The sequence below is a fragment of the Strix uralensis genome, chromosome 6 (assembly GCF_047716275.1).
Source record: "Strix uralensis isolate ZFMK-TIS-50842 chromosome 6, bStrUra1, whole genome shotgun sequence".
Taxonomy (NCBI): Eukaryota; Metazoa; Chordata; class Aves; order Strigiformes; family Strigidae; genus Strix; species Strix uralensis.
The window spans coordinates 19,336,910-19,351,844 of NC_133977.1; the positions used below are offsets into that span (position 1 = coordinate 19,336,910).

A 14,935-nucleotide genomic window follows, 5' to 3' on the forward strand; every position below is an offset into this window, starting at 1 on the left:
AATTATCTGTATCATCAATCTTTCCAGGCATTTTTGAAGTTAATCTTGTTTGAAATACAAAAGGCTTGCTGTGCTCACCAAATACTAAAATGTCTACTGGTTTTGTGCAAAGCTCTTAGAGACCATCTTTTTTGTGAAAGAGATTGAATAGAAAAGTGTTTGTCAGCCTTGTCCAATGCTGTGTAATTCTTTCTGGTAAGATTATAACTTTCTTGAATGCTCCTGTAGAAAACTTAGTTCAGGGAAAATGGTAATTGGAAGGTGGCAGCTGAAAGGTTATGTAACTGCTAAATAATATAAACCCAAAGACACTATCATCCAGATACAACACTTAATAAGACAAAATTCATATGAATTAACAGAATTGCATCAGACTTTACTAGAATAGGTGGCTTCATTTCTGGAAACAATTCCTGCATGTGAAAGTGCTCTGAAGGAGTGTGGGGGTAAGAAGTAAGATTCCTATTTTCAGTCAGATGACCAAACCTTTTTCTTTTAAAAATCTGCTTTAAGATTCCTTTTATTACATCATTTTTTTGTAATCTGCTTTAGAGCCTTATAAGTAAGGAAATTCTGCGTATTTGCCTTCAGGTTGCTTATATTACAGATGAAGATCATATTTTCTTTTTGAATAGTTCTTTAAAGACAGATTTGAAAAGTAGCCCAGGTTCAACAGAGCAATTCAAAGAACCTCTGAACAGCCATTTGTGTGTTTGAAAGTCTGCAGCCAGCAAGATACTCACCAATAAATTTAGGCAGTGAAGTGCCTGAAATTTTGCTACTGGAAGTGGTTCGTACTACGATAGTCTTGTGACTTGCATTACAGTTAAACTCTCTTGGGTTTCATAGATGTCTGTCTGTCCCTTCACCTGAATCCCTTGAGGGGACTGGCAAGGAGGGGTGGTCAGAGTATATTTCTATCTTGAAGTTCAGCATGTAGCAGCTCAGTTATAGCTTCTTTAATCAAAAACATGAGTATGGTTGTGTCCGCCTTTTATAAACTAGCCTATTATTTGGAGCACATCCAAGATGAGAATTAAGGGAGACTGAACCAATCACCAGTACTCAAAAGGATGGTTTAAGAGCTTGTGTTTAGAAAGTGACTTAAGTTTGCAATATTCGGTTTCACACAGATGCTTTCAGGACATAAGGTAAACACCGAAGTCCAGAGAGTGGCAGTAATAAAGGTGAACCCCCCTCTTTAGCAGTCCCTACAATTGATTCAGGCTCTCTTTTCCCATCTGCACACCTGTAAATATGGTCCTTGGACAAGTTCAGGAAGCCTTTGAAGTTGTAGTATAGAAGAATTTTGTACGGTGGCTATTACTGTATACATCATGGTATTGCCAGTTTGGAAATTAATCCTCTAGAAGATTCTTCTTGGATATTTCTTTAATATGACTCAGCTAGAATCTATTTCTAGACAAATAACCAGAAAGCCTACAGAAAATATGTTAATGAAGCAGGGATAATTTTACATGGCCACGATAATAAAAGGATTTTTTTGTTTGACTTTAAGGATTAGCTAACAGTCATTAAATGATAATTCTGTAATGAAATTTAGTAAGCTTAGTAATTTTATGAAGCATGTTCTGTGCCAATGATGATGTTGGCATTGTTGGCATAGACTATTGGAGTTGTGTAACTAAATCTTTTGGTTTCTGTTTCTAAACTTTTTTCATTACTGAACCTTAAATGTTTCTTCCTGACCTGAAATTTTGATCTAAGATTCTCTTAAATTAATAGTTCTGAGGTTTTAGGAAGAAGAAAATAATTAAAGTATTAAGATGCATTTCATGTAAACATGTGTGGAAATGTGTCAATTGTAAGAAAGTAATCAGTGATGTATCACTTTACAAGAAAAATGGTCACAGCATTAGAACACAGTAGCTGTTTCCTAGGCAAGAGGAAAACTTCACATTTGTTCCTTAATGCCTCCTTGTATCTTGGCTTGATGCATGGGCAGATCAGAAGTTTTTATGAGTAAAGGTTAATAATGGGTAGTTGCTGAATTCTCACTTTGGTTGATAGGTGTTTGCTCTTGAGTTTCCCTTTCACCTAATTCAGAAGCACTGAAGCAGGGTGAGACTGCTTGCATGAAGGGCTACCATCGGCTTTGGGGCAGTTGTCATCTAACTGAGGTTGGATAGTGAGCAGTTGTTAGTACAGAATTGCTCTAGGTGTTTCTAAAGAGACTCTGACACCATCCTAGTTCGTGGCTTCCCTTGTATCTTGTGCTTTCTTAGGTTTTGTGTGTGTGTTTTTGTTTGTTTGGTTTTTTTTCTGTGCAATAACTCATATTCTTAAATGCATTCTTCATTAAAGGACAGGGAAAGCTGAGAAAACTGTAGGAAAAATCTTGTGCTTTCCCAGATAATGAAGAACCACCCTTGGTATTAGGCAAGCCTCTGTTCTTCACCATTCATTAACTCTTGGTTATCTGTTACTTGGTTGTGATTAGGAAAACTGGCTCGGTAGAAATGACCTACCTTCTCTGTGCTCCAACTACTATTTGTGTTAGAGACAGTAGTATGTGTCTGCTCTATTCCTGATACAAGTGCAGAGGACTGATAAGGCTGTGGAAGCCTCTAACTCATGCACAAATCTACAGCTGCATAATTGTATATTACTGGCCATAAAAACAAAGCAGAGCCACACATGTGTTTTGGATCACTGCTTAGATTTGCATGACTATTAGGAAAATCCAGGATGGCTTTTGCACCAATGAAATAAATATGATCTAAAAATGTAAATGAAAGTATGAAATATTTTTATTTACTTGACAGTGTAATCTAATTTTCTTTAAAGTAAATGCTATGTAACTGTGATTTCTAATTTCTAATGGGGCATCACATCTACCTCCTGTTTCCTGCTACCTGATCTGTTTTTAATACCTTGCTTAATATTGCCATACAAAGCTATTATCACAGTGCCTTCCTTTCCTCTTTGAAGGCAGAGATTCTCTGCTTCAGAGTGAGATGTGATGAGTTGCAAAGCAGTGAAAGTCAATGTGGGAAATGAGATCAGAAAGCTACTGGGTAGATAAGTATAAAGAGGTGGGCTGATTCAGCTGGGTAAAAGTGCATCCTTATTCCTGGTTAGTATTAGTGTTGGGTTTGGACCTGTTTTAGGTCAGTTCCTGTTCATCCTCCAGCAGAGGAGCTGGGTATACCATTCATACCATTGCATATACCATTCATTTAAGGGACTGGGAGGAAAAGTAATCTCTCACCCTGGTTTAGATATTAGATTAGTGCTTTGAAGATCAGTTTGTTGAAAGTGGGGAAGAACTAAGTGTGCCTGCTGTTCTTGTGGAAATCATGGAGCAAAACTTAAAAGTTCACTTAGGATTGTGAGATATGAAATCAAGGGCTTTAAGAAAGAGAAAGGAAAAAAAGTTGGTAAACGACTGGGAATGTAGTTGGAAAAATGAGAGTATATAACAAAAGAATCCTGATAGTCCTGAAGTCCAAAGTCAGAGTAGTTCTAAATGCTTCATGCTTGCACTGTAGCAGCTAACAACTCTGTTTCTAGCCATAGTGTCAGAAATTTCTTATGGTGGTATATCAGCAGAATCTGCTCTGGAAAATCTCAAGTCTCTAATGTCAAGTCATCAATATACAGAGGAGTACAGAAACCTAAAAATCACATTTCTCCATGAAAATTTCCTGCCTATCAACCTGTTTATGGTCTGTATATTTGCATATCAGAATTGCTCTGAAAGAAATATTAGCTAGCTAACTTATTTTTTTCCATGTTATGTAGCTGAAAAATAGCTAGTAAGATCTTGTCATTTGTTTAAAAGTATAGGAACTGTTTAAGAAAACAATGGGAAAGGCTAAATCCAATGTCATTAAACCACAGTTTTTCATATCAGTCCCCAATTCAAATAAAGTAACTTCTCTGTCTACTAAGTCAGTACTACATACCTAAGTAGATACTTACCTTCTGTAGACTAATGGTCTTTATTCTGAAAGTGAGTAAATGCCTGCTCTGTGGTTATAGCAATCTTTAATGTTCCAAAACACAAAAATCCCCACCCTGAACACCTTTGTATGTGCTTTTTTTGGTGCCATTGACAACACACTGTAATCGAGAGCTTTCTACTGTGTTACTACAGGAGGTTCTTATACTGTTTTATTTTGAAATTAACTGTTGTTATGACACGTATCTTTATATCTTAGCTTTCAGTATTCTACTTGGAAATTACTTGTGGCACGATCATCCCCAATTTACCTTTTAAGAATAATGCTAATAAGCAGAGTATTGCTCCACAGAATGAAGAATGAATAACACTTTGTAGGAAACCTTTTTTAATCAGATCTTCCAGTCCAGTGTTTTTTAATACTGAGGCACCAAAATTTGTAGCTTTCATGGACTTTTCCAAAAATGCATATAGGAGTTCCAATTTTTTATCAAAATTATGATTATTTAAATACATCTCTTTTCATCTGCATGTATCTTTGTTGCTGCTGTTTTAACACCAGAGGCGATGGGTCCTTTCTTCTAAAAACCTGGGCCAAATAAGGGAATTATCCCCGTGGAGCTGGAGTATGTAAGCCTGCATTTACATCACGTTCTAAATTCAGTCCTAAAGAAAGGTGCATTAGAAAATACCAGATTGTGTGTGCTATTAGTCTCTTCCCAGGGATGGAAAAAAGATAGTGTGTTAATTATTATCATGAGCTCTGGAGGGGAAGGTGAATGAGTGGGCAAAAACATGAGTGCTTGGAAGTGAAGGAGGCGGCTTTTGGGAGTGGAGTTGACAGTTAATCTAGTGTATATCTAGATTCTGCTAGCTGCTCTTGGGTTTCTAGTATGCCAGATTGCTGTGTGATACTGGCCAGATAAATATTTAACTTGTGTTTCTTGGTGTAATGTTAAAGCAAATGATCATTGTATAGATTAAGTGTTCCATGTTAACAAATAACACTGTCCTACACAGTGTTTCACAAAATGGATTGAAATAATATTTATCATCAAACAATAGGATTCTTCTAGGGAAGAGGAAGTCTTTGCTTTACAGTCCTGTGGCAGTCAGTCACTGTCAGACCAGATATATGGGCAGCTATGTTTGGTCTGTGAAAAGTGCCATAGTTATTCTCCTGGTGATTTTTAAAGAATAGTGGGGTCATATTTAAGTTTTTCCAGCAGCTGAGTTTGCTGGAGAATAAGCACAGTTAACTTTCAAACAAACAAATGTTGAAGATGAATCTGAGTTTTAGAAAACAATCAGGATTCACAGTTAATTTAAAAAAAATAGAAATAAGTTGCTGGTTTTTGTACAAAAACTGCATTTAGTGTAGTGTGAAAAATGAACATAGTCATTCTTCAGTTTGGATTTCTGCACAGCCTGCAGTGCAAACTTATTCTTGCTAAATGTCTGCCTTGTTCATCAAAGCTTTTCCCGTATTTTTCCAAAGCTGTTTGGATATGTAAGCTGCTGGCATAACAAATCATCAAGAATCAGTCCGCTGAGAAAACAGCTTTAATATTGAGCCCAAACGACTTTATCAGAATTCAGCTTTTTATACCTATCGACCAGGCTGTGAGAGGGGAAGAGCTATCTGGGCTTCCCAGTGTACCTTGGCAGAATTTTGGGGAAATTAACAAAAACCTCTCTACTTATGTCTGTTTGAATGATATTTGTCCAAATTTACCTATCAGCAACCAGATAGGTATGCGTACATGTTCTTGCCATTAGTTGTGTTTCTATCACTTTTATAGAACATCAAACAGCTAATACCGTGTATAATACATACATTCTATTATTATTAGAATATTTTTCTTTTCTAAAGAAGCATCTAACTTCATGACTAACATCACTTGGTACCCGCATGATCATCAAGGTTACTTAAGTGAGGAACTGTGGCATGTGTTGAAAATGCACTTTTTTCAGCCCATATAGATGTCTCGGTAGTTGGGCACACCTGGTAAGAATTCTTTACAAAGAATTGTGAACTTGGTCAGACTTTCAGGTTGTTAGGTATTATCTTGTTTGAAGTGTGAAAACCAAAACAAAAAACCCCCCAAACAGACTAACAAATTATAAAGCACTATAGATATGTTTATGTAACAAGTTATTATCTCTGTTCTCATAAATGATTTTGTCAGGATTGACTTTTTTCTGTTCTGTGAAAATCAGTGTATTTTTAGATTTACAGCGTTGTGTAAATGTCAGTTAATAATAAATATTTTTTCTCAGAGATGATGACACTAGTTTTTTTAAACTAAATCTGATTTTTAAGACCTCTTTACTCCTGAGATTAAAAATAGAATTTAGTCCCCTTACAGATGCTTCTGTACCTATTTCCTAGTATAAAGTTTTTGTTCTGATAATAGATGTAGAATATTACCATCCAATTTGTTTAGATGATTTTCTTAATTTATCCCAGAACTGGAATGTATTACTCACTGATACAAGCTGTGAAGATTAATACAGATACTTACTTCTCTCAGAAGATCATGTGCTTAGATTTCACTTGTTTAAATTTTGTATTCTCAAGGGATATGTGTGTTGTGTTCTTTTGGAAGGTAACTGCTCCTTTTTAGATTCAGTAGTGTGGCTGCTGTGATATTACACACTTAAGAAAAAAACACCTTGTTACTGAAATTTTACACCATCCTGTGTTCCAGTAGCTCCTGGATTTGACTCTGATTGTTTGTATTAAAGAGCTTTTTCATTTCTTCTCTCAAGAAAGTAAGTTCAGATGGATGTTTCTAACATTTTGGGGGCACTTTTACATGTCCTACTGAATGTCCAGAATTCCCCTCTGATCTTGACATCTGTATCTATATCATTGCAGATGATCAAAGAAAATAATTGCAAAAACCAGCAAATCATGTAAAAAGAGAGGTCAGCTTTGTACAAGCAGTATTCAAACCTCTTTCATAATAAAAGATAAGTAAGTCTTAATGGCACTGTTGCATGGGGCAAAATCACGTTACTAGAAAAAATAACGGTAGTCTCACTCCTGAGAAATAAGGAAATTTTGAAGTTGAAGCATAAGACTTTGCAGTACATGTATTTTGGGTTTTTTGGCAGTTCTTAAAAAGGTGGTTGTGATTTTATGCAGAAATACAGCACTTCTACTTCTCCCAAAGCACTGTCCTGAGTTATTTCTGCAAAGGCTTTTACAATGTTTTAGCAGGCCAGTATTGTACAAAGCAAGTTTGCTGATTAGAGTAGAGCAACGATGAGAGCTGCTACCTCTCTTCTAGATTTGAAAGAGAACTGAGTAGAGGTGGTGATGATAGGGACTCTGGTCATTAGCAAAGAGGACACATTTGAAACCTAGTACCACTGTCACCTTATTAGCTGTCACTGTTGTTGGAAGTGGGAGGATCCAGTGGGAAGGGAAGCAAAGATTTAAGGATTCAGTAATTTATACTTTTTCTTCTGTTTTACCATCTGTCCAGATTTTTGAATTTATTCCTTAGGAAATCTAAGCTGTTCACTTTAACATCCAACTGCAATCTGCTGTCCAAAGGCTTTTACTTTGGATTAATAAAACTTTTTTTTTTCCTGGAGTCAACACAATAAGATGACTTAGGGGAAAAAAAAATCAGTTTGGTTGCCAGCAAACAGTGGGATATTTCTATTTTTATAACTGTAAATGGCCTTCATCTGTACCTGTGTTTTATCTAGGAGTATTGATAGCTGGTCAAGTAATAGAAAGCCATCATCATTCTCTTCCCAGAGGGAGGAGAAACTAAAGCTGTTCTCTGTGGTTAGTGGTCTGGTGTGGTTTGGTAATGATAATTGTAGAGGGAATGATGACAAATGATTCTAAGTATGCCATTATCCAAGTATTAAACTATTGAGGATTTTGAAGAGCCCATGTGACTAAAAGCTATGTGAAGCACAACAGAAAATATGTTGAAGTGTGGAATTCAAGTGCAAAGGTGGAATGCTAATTCATAGAGGAAAACTTTTTTCAGGACGTGCTAATTTGACTTTCATTTTCACAAAAGGGCAGAGACAATTATTGTGATTGGATTTTGAAAAGTTTTAGGAATCTGACAGCAAAAGTTTGCATGCTGTAGGTGCTGAACTTAAAGTAGAATTCACATCTTTTAAAGAGAACTGTCTTACCTTCTCCCTGTGCAACATCACACCTACTGTTTTTCAACATTTTTTTTTTTCCTTTGGCTCTTGGTCTGTGTTCTTACAGCCTATTAATCTGTAGTAGCTGATTAAAACAGTATTTCAGAATCTTCAGAGAGGCAAACTAAACTTTTGACACCTAGAAATATCAAAGTTACTAACTTAAAGCATATGGAGTATGTTACACTAGTACTGGCACTAGTCTAGTTCTAGAACAAGCTAAATTCTGTCCAGGAACCTACCTCCCTTCTGCCACTTCCTTGTCAAAAATTCAAACGTTTGCTTACTTTTTGTAGTCTTCAGACAGGATTTTTGCAGTTATTCCAGTGATCAGTCAATGAACAGTTTAAGATACAAAGTTTTTTTAAAAAAGGAAACATAGAGTATTAATGTTTTTTGGAACAACATCTTAAGCTACAACAAGGCTTACTATTGAAGTGGAAGTTTTTTCAAAAATTTTCTGATAAGGTGCACAAGAAGTTTATGTTCTTTGTGCAAATCTCACCTGTGGAGGGGTGTGGGGTTTTTTTGTCGGAGGATTATTTTCTCATATAGTTAATATATTTGTTACAGACAGCTTTTGCTTTGCAGGAGAAAACTTTTCAAAAATGCTTCTCTGTACATGTTTGTAAAGCATATACCTTGTCTGCTCTCCTTTCTGAAGAATATCCATTAAAAAAATCAGAAATAAGTGGTCTCAATGCAGTCCATCGTTTTCTTCAGGCTATTTGTTTTTTTTTTTTATAGAACCGATATTTCAGTGATGTGAACCAGCTGCCCTATTTACTTCAGTTTCCATACCAAAATGTCCTGATTAAATTAACTTTTCCTTTTTTATGAACTCATAGAGATGAAAAGAATGTAAAAATGACTGAAAATATAAATGTGTGCCTAAGGAAGGAAAACAAAGGCTTTATTTTTCTTGGACCTAGCATAATCTGGTGTTTGGGCTGGTTACTGGCATTACTTAAAGAAACTACAAGCTAATTCCATTTATGGCAGCTACATACCATTAAGAATACAGGAGAATAGCCTATATTTGCTGAATGTTGCTGGAAGATGTTCCTGTACATTAAATATTAGACTACTTGTTTGGAACTACTCTGGATTCCTCAGTTGTAAGAATTGAAAAATCGGTTATTCCAGTTGGAAGGGACTTCGGAAGGTCTCTAGTCCAACTTCCTGCTAAAAGCAGGATCATCTGTGAGATTAGAGCAGGTTACTCAGGGCTTTATCTGTTTGGGTCTTGAAAAACTTCCAAGGATGGAGACTGTGCAACCTCTATTTTCAGGTTTTAAAGATGACCAATGGTGGTTGGCTTGAATGGCTTTTGATCTCAAAACCCATCTCAGAAACATAGTATTTTCCTCAATGATTTCTTATATCAAACTGGTTTAGTGACCTAAACAGGTCTGAACTATCCTGAAGTGGTGGAAGACAAAACCCTTGAGGTAATTTTAAGGAGGAAACCTGAAAATTTTGGATTTTCTGTCTTCCAGTGACTGGGGGAACACAGAGCTGGACTAGAAGAAGGCTCTTTCCAGTTGGTTCTTTCAACATATTCTTGTCTCTTGCAAGAATATGTACATGATCTGATGGGTTCTCAAAATTCTCTCCATTTTTTTTTTTTTCTTTCTGGATATATATTGCCAATATGTCTGCTTCCACAGAGTTCTCTTTCTACAGGAGTTATTCCAGGCTTAACATATCATGCATCAAAGCAACCTGTGATGTCAACTTTTGGTTTAGGTTTATATGAATAAGGCTCAGCCAGGAACCTCTAGAATGCAGAAATGAAGGGAAGAATTTAGTCTTCTGACTAGCAGTGGACCTGTGTTTTCCTTAATTTTCTGAACTAGTTGATGAACTGGATTTGTCTCCTGGGCAAATGACTTGGGCTTTTACACATATTAAGATTTGAATTTGACTACTTGTGGAAAGCGTATGGTTGATCCAAGTCTTTGATCCAACTCTTGTTGAGCATATTTGCACAGTAAATGCAGGCATTTAACTTTTATGGTGCAAACTCACCTTTGGCACTGGAAGTATTGCAAGAGAGTGATAAAAATACCAAGTGCTTTGTAGTATGATATTCTGCTACTATATTCGCTAAAAATAGATCACATGTTGTATGACTTAATCAAGAAGCATCAGTTACCACCAACAAAACAGATATTCAAGAAATGTATTTCTTTTTCCTGTTGTAAATAGACAAGGTGGTACAGATTACACTCTGACAGGATTATGCATGAGATATACACTACAAATGAAAATTTCCTGTCTGTTTTAGGTCCATGCTAATTGCAACCAGCCATACTTCATTTAAATGTTTAGCTGTAAAAGGGTCACTTTCTCTGAAGCATAGAAAGATCTGCTCCAGTACCTCTGGACACACTTAACTTCTCAGGTACTTAAGGTAAATATGTGTTACTTGCAAGTGTACCTAAAATTTCTTTTATTGTTGCAGGTTATTTTAGTATCTGCTAACAAGCTGACTCGATATATAGAACCATGCCAACTAACAGAAGATTTTGGAGGAACTCTTACCTATGATCACATGGATTGGTTGAATAAGAGGCTGGTTAGTTTCCCTTTTTTTTTCTTTCAAATGTCTCATTCTTGAGCCAGGAATTTTTATTTGTTTAGTAACTGCTAAGTGTGTAGAAATTGTCATGTGTGTAGTAGTGCAGTTCAAATGCATGAATAGTCTTATGATAACTAACACTGAATTTGCTCAAGGGATGATACAGCTAATGTACTCAATTCATTGAACCAACAACCTCCTTAATGTAGAACCTTACTCTAGAAGAGCCTGAATGTATGGTATAGTTGTTACAAAGGGATATTGCTCAGCTGCTGCTGATAGGAGAAATCCAAAACAAGGAGGGAATACTTGGACTCTGCACATCTTTGAAGTTATCTCTTAGCCCTTGGTTTCTGTGGACTGAGACAGGTTTTAAGCTGTACTACAATAAAACCTCTGTCAGTGCAGTTTCCCCAGTAGATCAGAGATTCGGTAACCATCTAGGAGCAAATACACCCCTAAATCATTAATAGACACAAATTGGTTAAGCAACTGTTGGTGCACGTAGCATTCCAGAACGTTTTAAATCTGTTCTTTATTGATACTTGTTTTTCAGTTACTTAAATTGAATTTTCAAAACAATATTTAAACTTCAGTGTGTTACTTTCCCATGCAATCTATTCTTAAAATGTGCATCTCCATCTAGGATCTCCAGGTGGGATCCTGGACAAAGAATACTCCACAGTGTGTCCCAACAGCAGCTGCCCAAAGTCTTCAAACATACCTTGCAGCCAATCTTGCAGCAGGCCTTTGCAGGAAACTTGAGGGTTTACACCCTACGTACCATGTTTCTTTTTTGCTGGATCTCGGAAAATTGTATGTTCAGACCCAAGAACAGAGAAACCATAATCTGCTGTGCAGCTTTTTTTCTACTGGTCTTTGGCCTTCATGTGTGTGTGGTTAGGGCAAGGCAGCTTGTTTCTTCTCTGCCTGAAACTGAGAGCACCTTGACACATGGGAGGGAAATCTAACACGTTCATTGTCCTTCATTTTTGTCTGGTTTATACAAATCTGGCTTGTACTCCCTTATTCCTGCATTCATAACATTCATAAGGACAGTACTTTCACTCTGGATGGGACTTTTGCTTTATATTTGGTTCAGACGACAACTGAAAATTTCTTTCTCCCGTGTCTCCTCTCTTGCCTTATTTCACTTGTTTTGTATGTTAATGAAGAACCTCCTCGGCTGCAACTCCTAAATTCTGAAACTAGACAAGAGGGCAGAAAGGTTGGTTAAGGTAGTAGCTGAAAAATAGTTTACAACTGTTTATACATTTTAATTCTATGGATTTTTTTCTTCCTTTTGTAACAACTGAATTTAGCTTGAATTTTATAAACCACTCTTATAAATGGGCTTTTACGAGCTGTCCACCTCACGTTCTGTTTTGTTTTTGCTGAAATTTAAGTAGTCCTAGATAGGCTAAGGAAGGTTCATCTGCAGGCTATTGATTAATAATTATTAACACCAAAAAGACCTGAAAGTTGTTGTGCATGTCACTTATGGCACCCAATCATGCTCAGTTCTGTTAAAAACCAGAACACCCCCCAGAAACCTCAGAAGTCAGGTGCAGAGAAATTGTCTGAATGGTACCTAGTGTCTGACTATACAGGCCTTGTTATCTCAGATCAAAGCCTCTATATTCCAAGAAACTGATGAGTGTATTTCTTTGTATGTAATACATCTTTCTTTTACCCTAGTTGTTTGTTACAATATAGTCCATATTCGTAGTGATTAAAAGCTGGAATCTTCACCAAGTTGGTTATTTTAAGCCATTCAAGTGAACTGTCAGATGCTTGTGTAACATGCCTTGATTCTCTAGCATTATTCTTAAGATTTACTTAAAGGCTTAAATGAAGATGTAGAATAAATATGTCCAGAAGAACTTATACATTTTGCAGAAATCTCAGAATTTTTCAGTATTTCAGAATTCAGTCCATCTTCTTTATATTCAGTGTAACATTTACTGTCTCCCTAAGGAGTCTTAGTGCTCTTAAGTGTTTCCTGAATAAAACTTTTTATTTTCTACTCTTTCTACTCTAACCATCTGAATATTGGGAAATAATTACACTGTGTAAGGATTGAAGTATACTAACAGAACTAGTGGATAAATTTGCACTGATGACTTCAATACTGTCACATACAATTTTTATTTCTTAAATTAAAACCTACCTCTTATTTAGGTGTTCGAAAAGTTCACGAAAGAATCAACATCCCTACTGGATGAACTTGCTCTAATTAACAATGGAAGTGATAAAGGAACTCAACAAGAAAAAGAGAGGTGTGTGATGTGCTTTTTGAAATTGGTGCTTTTGGATTATAAAATTTCATTGAAAATCCAAACCATATTGAAAATATGGTATGTCTTAAGTATTTTGAAATGTGTAAAGAAATTCTGAAAGTTTAACATAGACTACAAAATTCATCACTGTGTGGATGCTCTTTTGACTAATGACTACCTGCAGCTGCAGTTCTGTTTTGATACAATGAGTTGAAAAAGTGAGGACTCTGCTGAGTGAGGAGAGAAACATGGAGTCTCTTAAGAGCATCAGGTAGCTCTGGCCTTAGTTGAAGTTTTCAGTGCTACTGTAATACAAATTATTAATAATGTATTTGTCACTTTATGTTTATTATTATTATTAATAATGTGTTTGTTACTTTATTCAAGATCAATAGATTTGAACTTCCTTCCATCGGTTGATCCTGAGACGGTATTGCAGACAGGTATAGTAAGTCAAAAAATAATGTTGGTCAATAAAGTAACATTATTCATTTTTAGGCCCCAAGTGAAAGCATAGAGGGCACAACAATTATCTTAACCATCATCACCACAACGTAACTAGCTTATCTTATTAATGTTGTCTTTGCTGGGCTAAAAAAAAGTGACATTAACAAATAAATTGAAGAACTCCAAATGTGTCACTTTAAACACAGTTTTTAATAATCCTGGTAACATCTTTATAGTATTACCACAATTAATATGTTTAATTTTGAGAATACATTGTTTCTAGATGACATCAGTATGTTAGCCTTATAGAATGAATTTGTCTCAGTAGCCACCAAATGGTTACAATACAGATAGCATTTTCCTACACAGTTCTGATAATTTGTGGCAGTCTAGTTCTGAGCTAACCATCTATAGAAGTGAAACATATAGTCTTCTGACTCTTCGCTGCTTAAACTCTCCCTTCAGCGTTTAAAAATTTGGGGTTCTTTGAAATGGTTTTTTTTGGGTTTTTTTAGGGTGAATTTCCTAGTGACAATAAAGTATAATAGACTTGATTTGGACTAGAAAATTGCTTAAAGATTTGTGCCTCTGTAGAACAGGAAATAATCCATAGTGTTAAGGTGGTGATCTGAGGTTGAGTGCTCAGAATCCTTATCTCCTACAAACTAATGTGTGGATCACATGTAATATTTACCACAGAGTACTGGCTTTACATGCCCTCTGTGTAAAATTTTAGCTTCTTTAGATGTTGGATAATATTGTTTGAGTTAAAAGGTGAAACAATAGTTCCTTGCTGTGGCCTTTAAAGTTTTTAAAATATGAAGTGTCTGTAGGCACTGTCACTAGATTTTAGTCTTAAATGTGTATCCTCCTTTAATGGTAAGATTTCTGGACAAAACAGCACTTCAATTTTATGTAAAGAGATAGCACCCAAGAACATTAGCTTATATTGTCCTGGTTTCGGCTGGGATAGAGTTAATTTTCTTGAGCTGGGAGGGAGCACAGCTGGAGTGCTGGGCCTGGATTGGCCATTGGAGTATTCCATATCATGGGATGTTATGCTCAGTATATGAGGAGGCAAGGCAGGTTCTCTCTTGCTTCTGGTTTTGCGATGGTGGGATCTTCGTTCTGTCAGGATCGTGGGCCAGGAGCGGGCTGGGTATCGATCAGTCAGCGGCTGGTGCGCGGTCGCATTTTGCATTACTTGTTTGCACTTTTTGTTATTGTTGCTGTTTTTATTACAATCATGAAACTGTTTTTTTATCTCAACCTACGAGTTTTCCTTGTCTCTCCACTCTCTTCCCCCATTCACTGGGTAGGGGGGGAGGGTGAGCGACTGGCTGCATGGTGTTTGGCTGCTGGCTGAGTTCAAACCACGACAATATGCATTCTCTGTTTTCTCAATTATGGCATAATGAATTTTTCTTGAACTATGAAATTTAATAACTTTCATTAAATCAAGGCAGTTCCTAAGAGGCAACCTTTCTCTTCATTAGATTCACTGTATTGCAAGTTTGA

The 14,935-nt window shown here is 36.3% G+C and overlaps 1 protein-coding gene across 4 annotated transcripts in view; it reads left to right on the forward strand.

Annotated features, from left to right (window-relative positions):
* Nucleotides 1-14,935, forward strand: part of SESTD1 (SEC14 and spectrin domain containing 1) — a 60,392-nt gene that overhangs the window by 24,800 nt on the left and 20,657 nt on the right. For all 4 annotated transcript variants that reach the window (XM_074873075.1, XM_074873072.1, XM_074873074.1 and 1 more), the window contains 3 exons: nucleotides 10,575-10,688; nucleotides 12,873-12,970; nucleotides 13,358-13,413. In XM_074873075.1, the coding sequence (XP_074729176.1) occupies nucleotides 10,575-10,688; nucleotides 12,873-12,970; nucleotides 13,358-13,413 (268 nt within the window). The remainder of the gene's footprint in view (nucleotides 1-10,574; nucleotides 10,689-12,872; nucleotides 12,971-13,357; nucleotides 13,414-14,935) is intronic.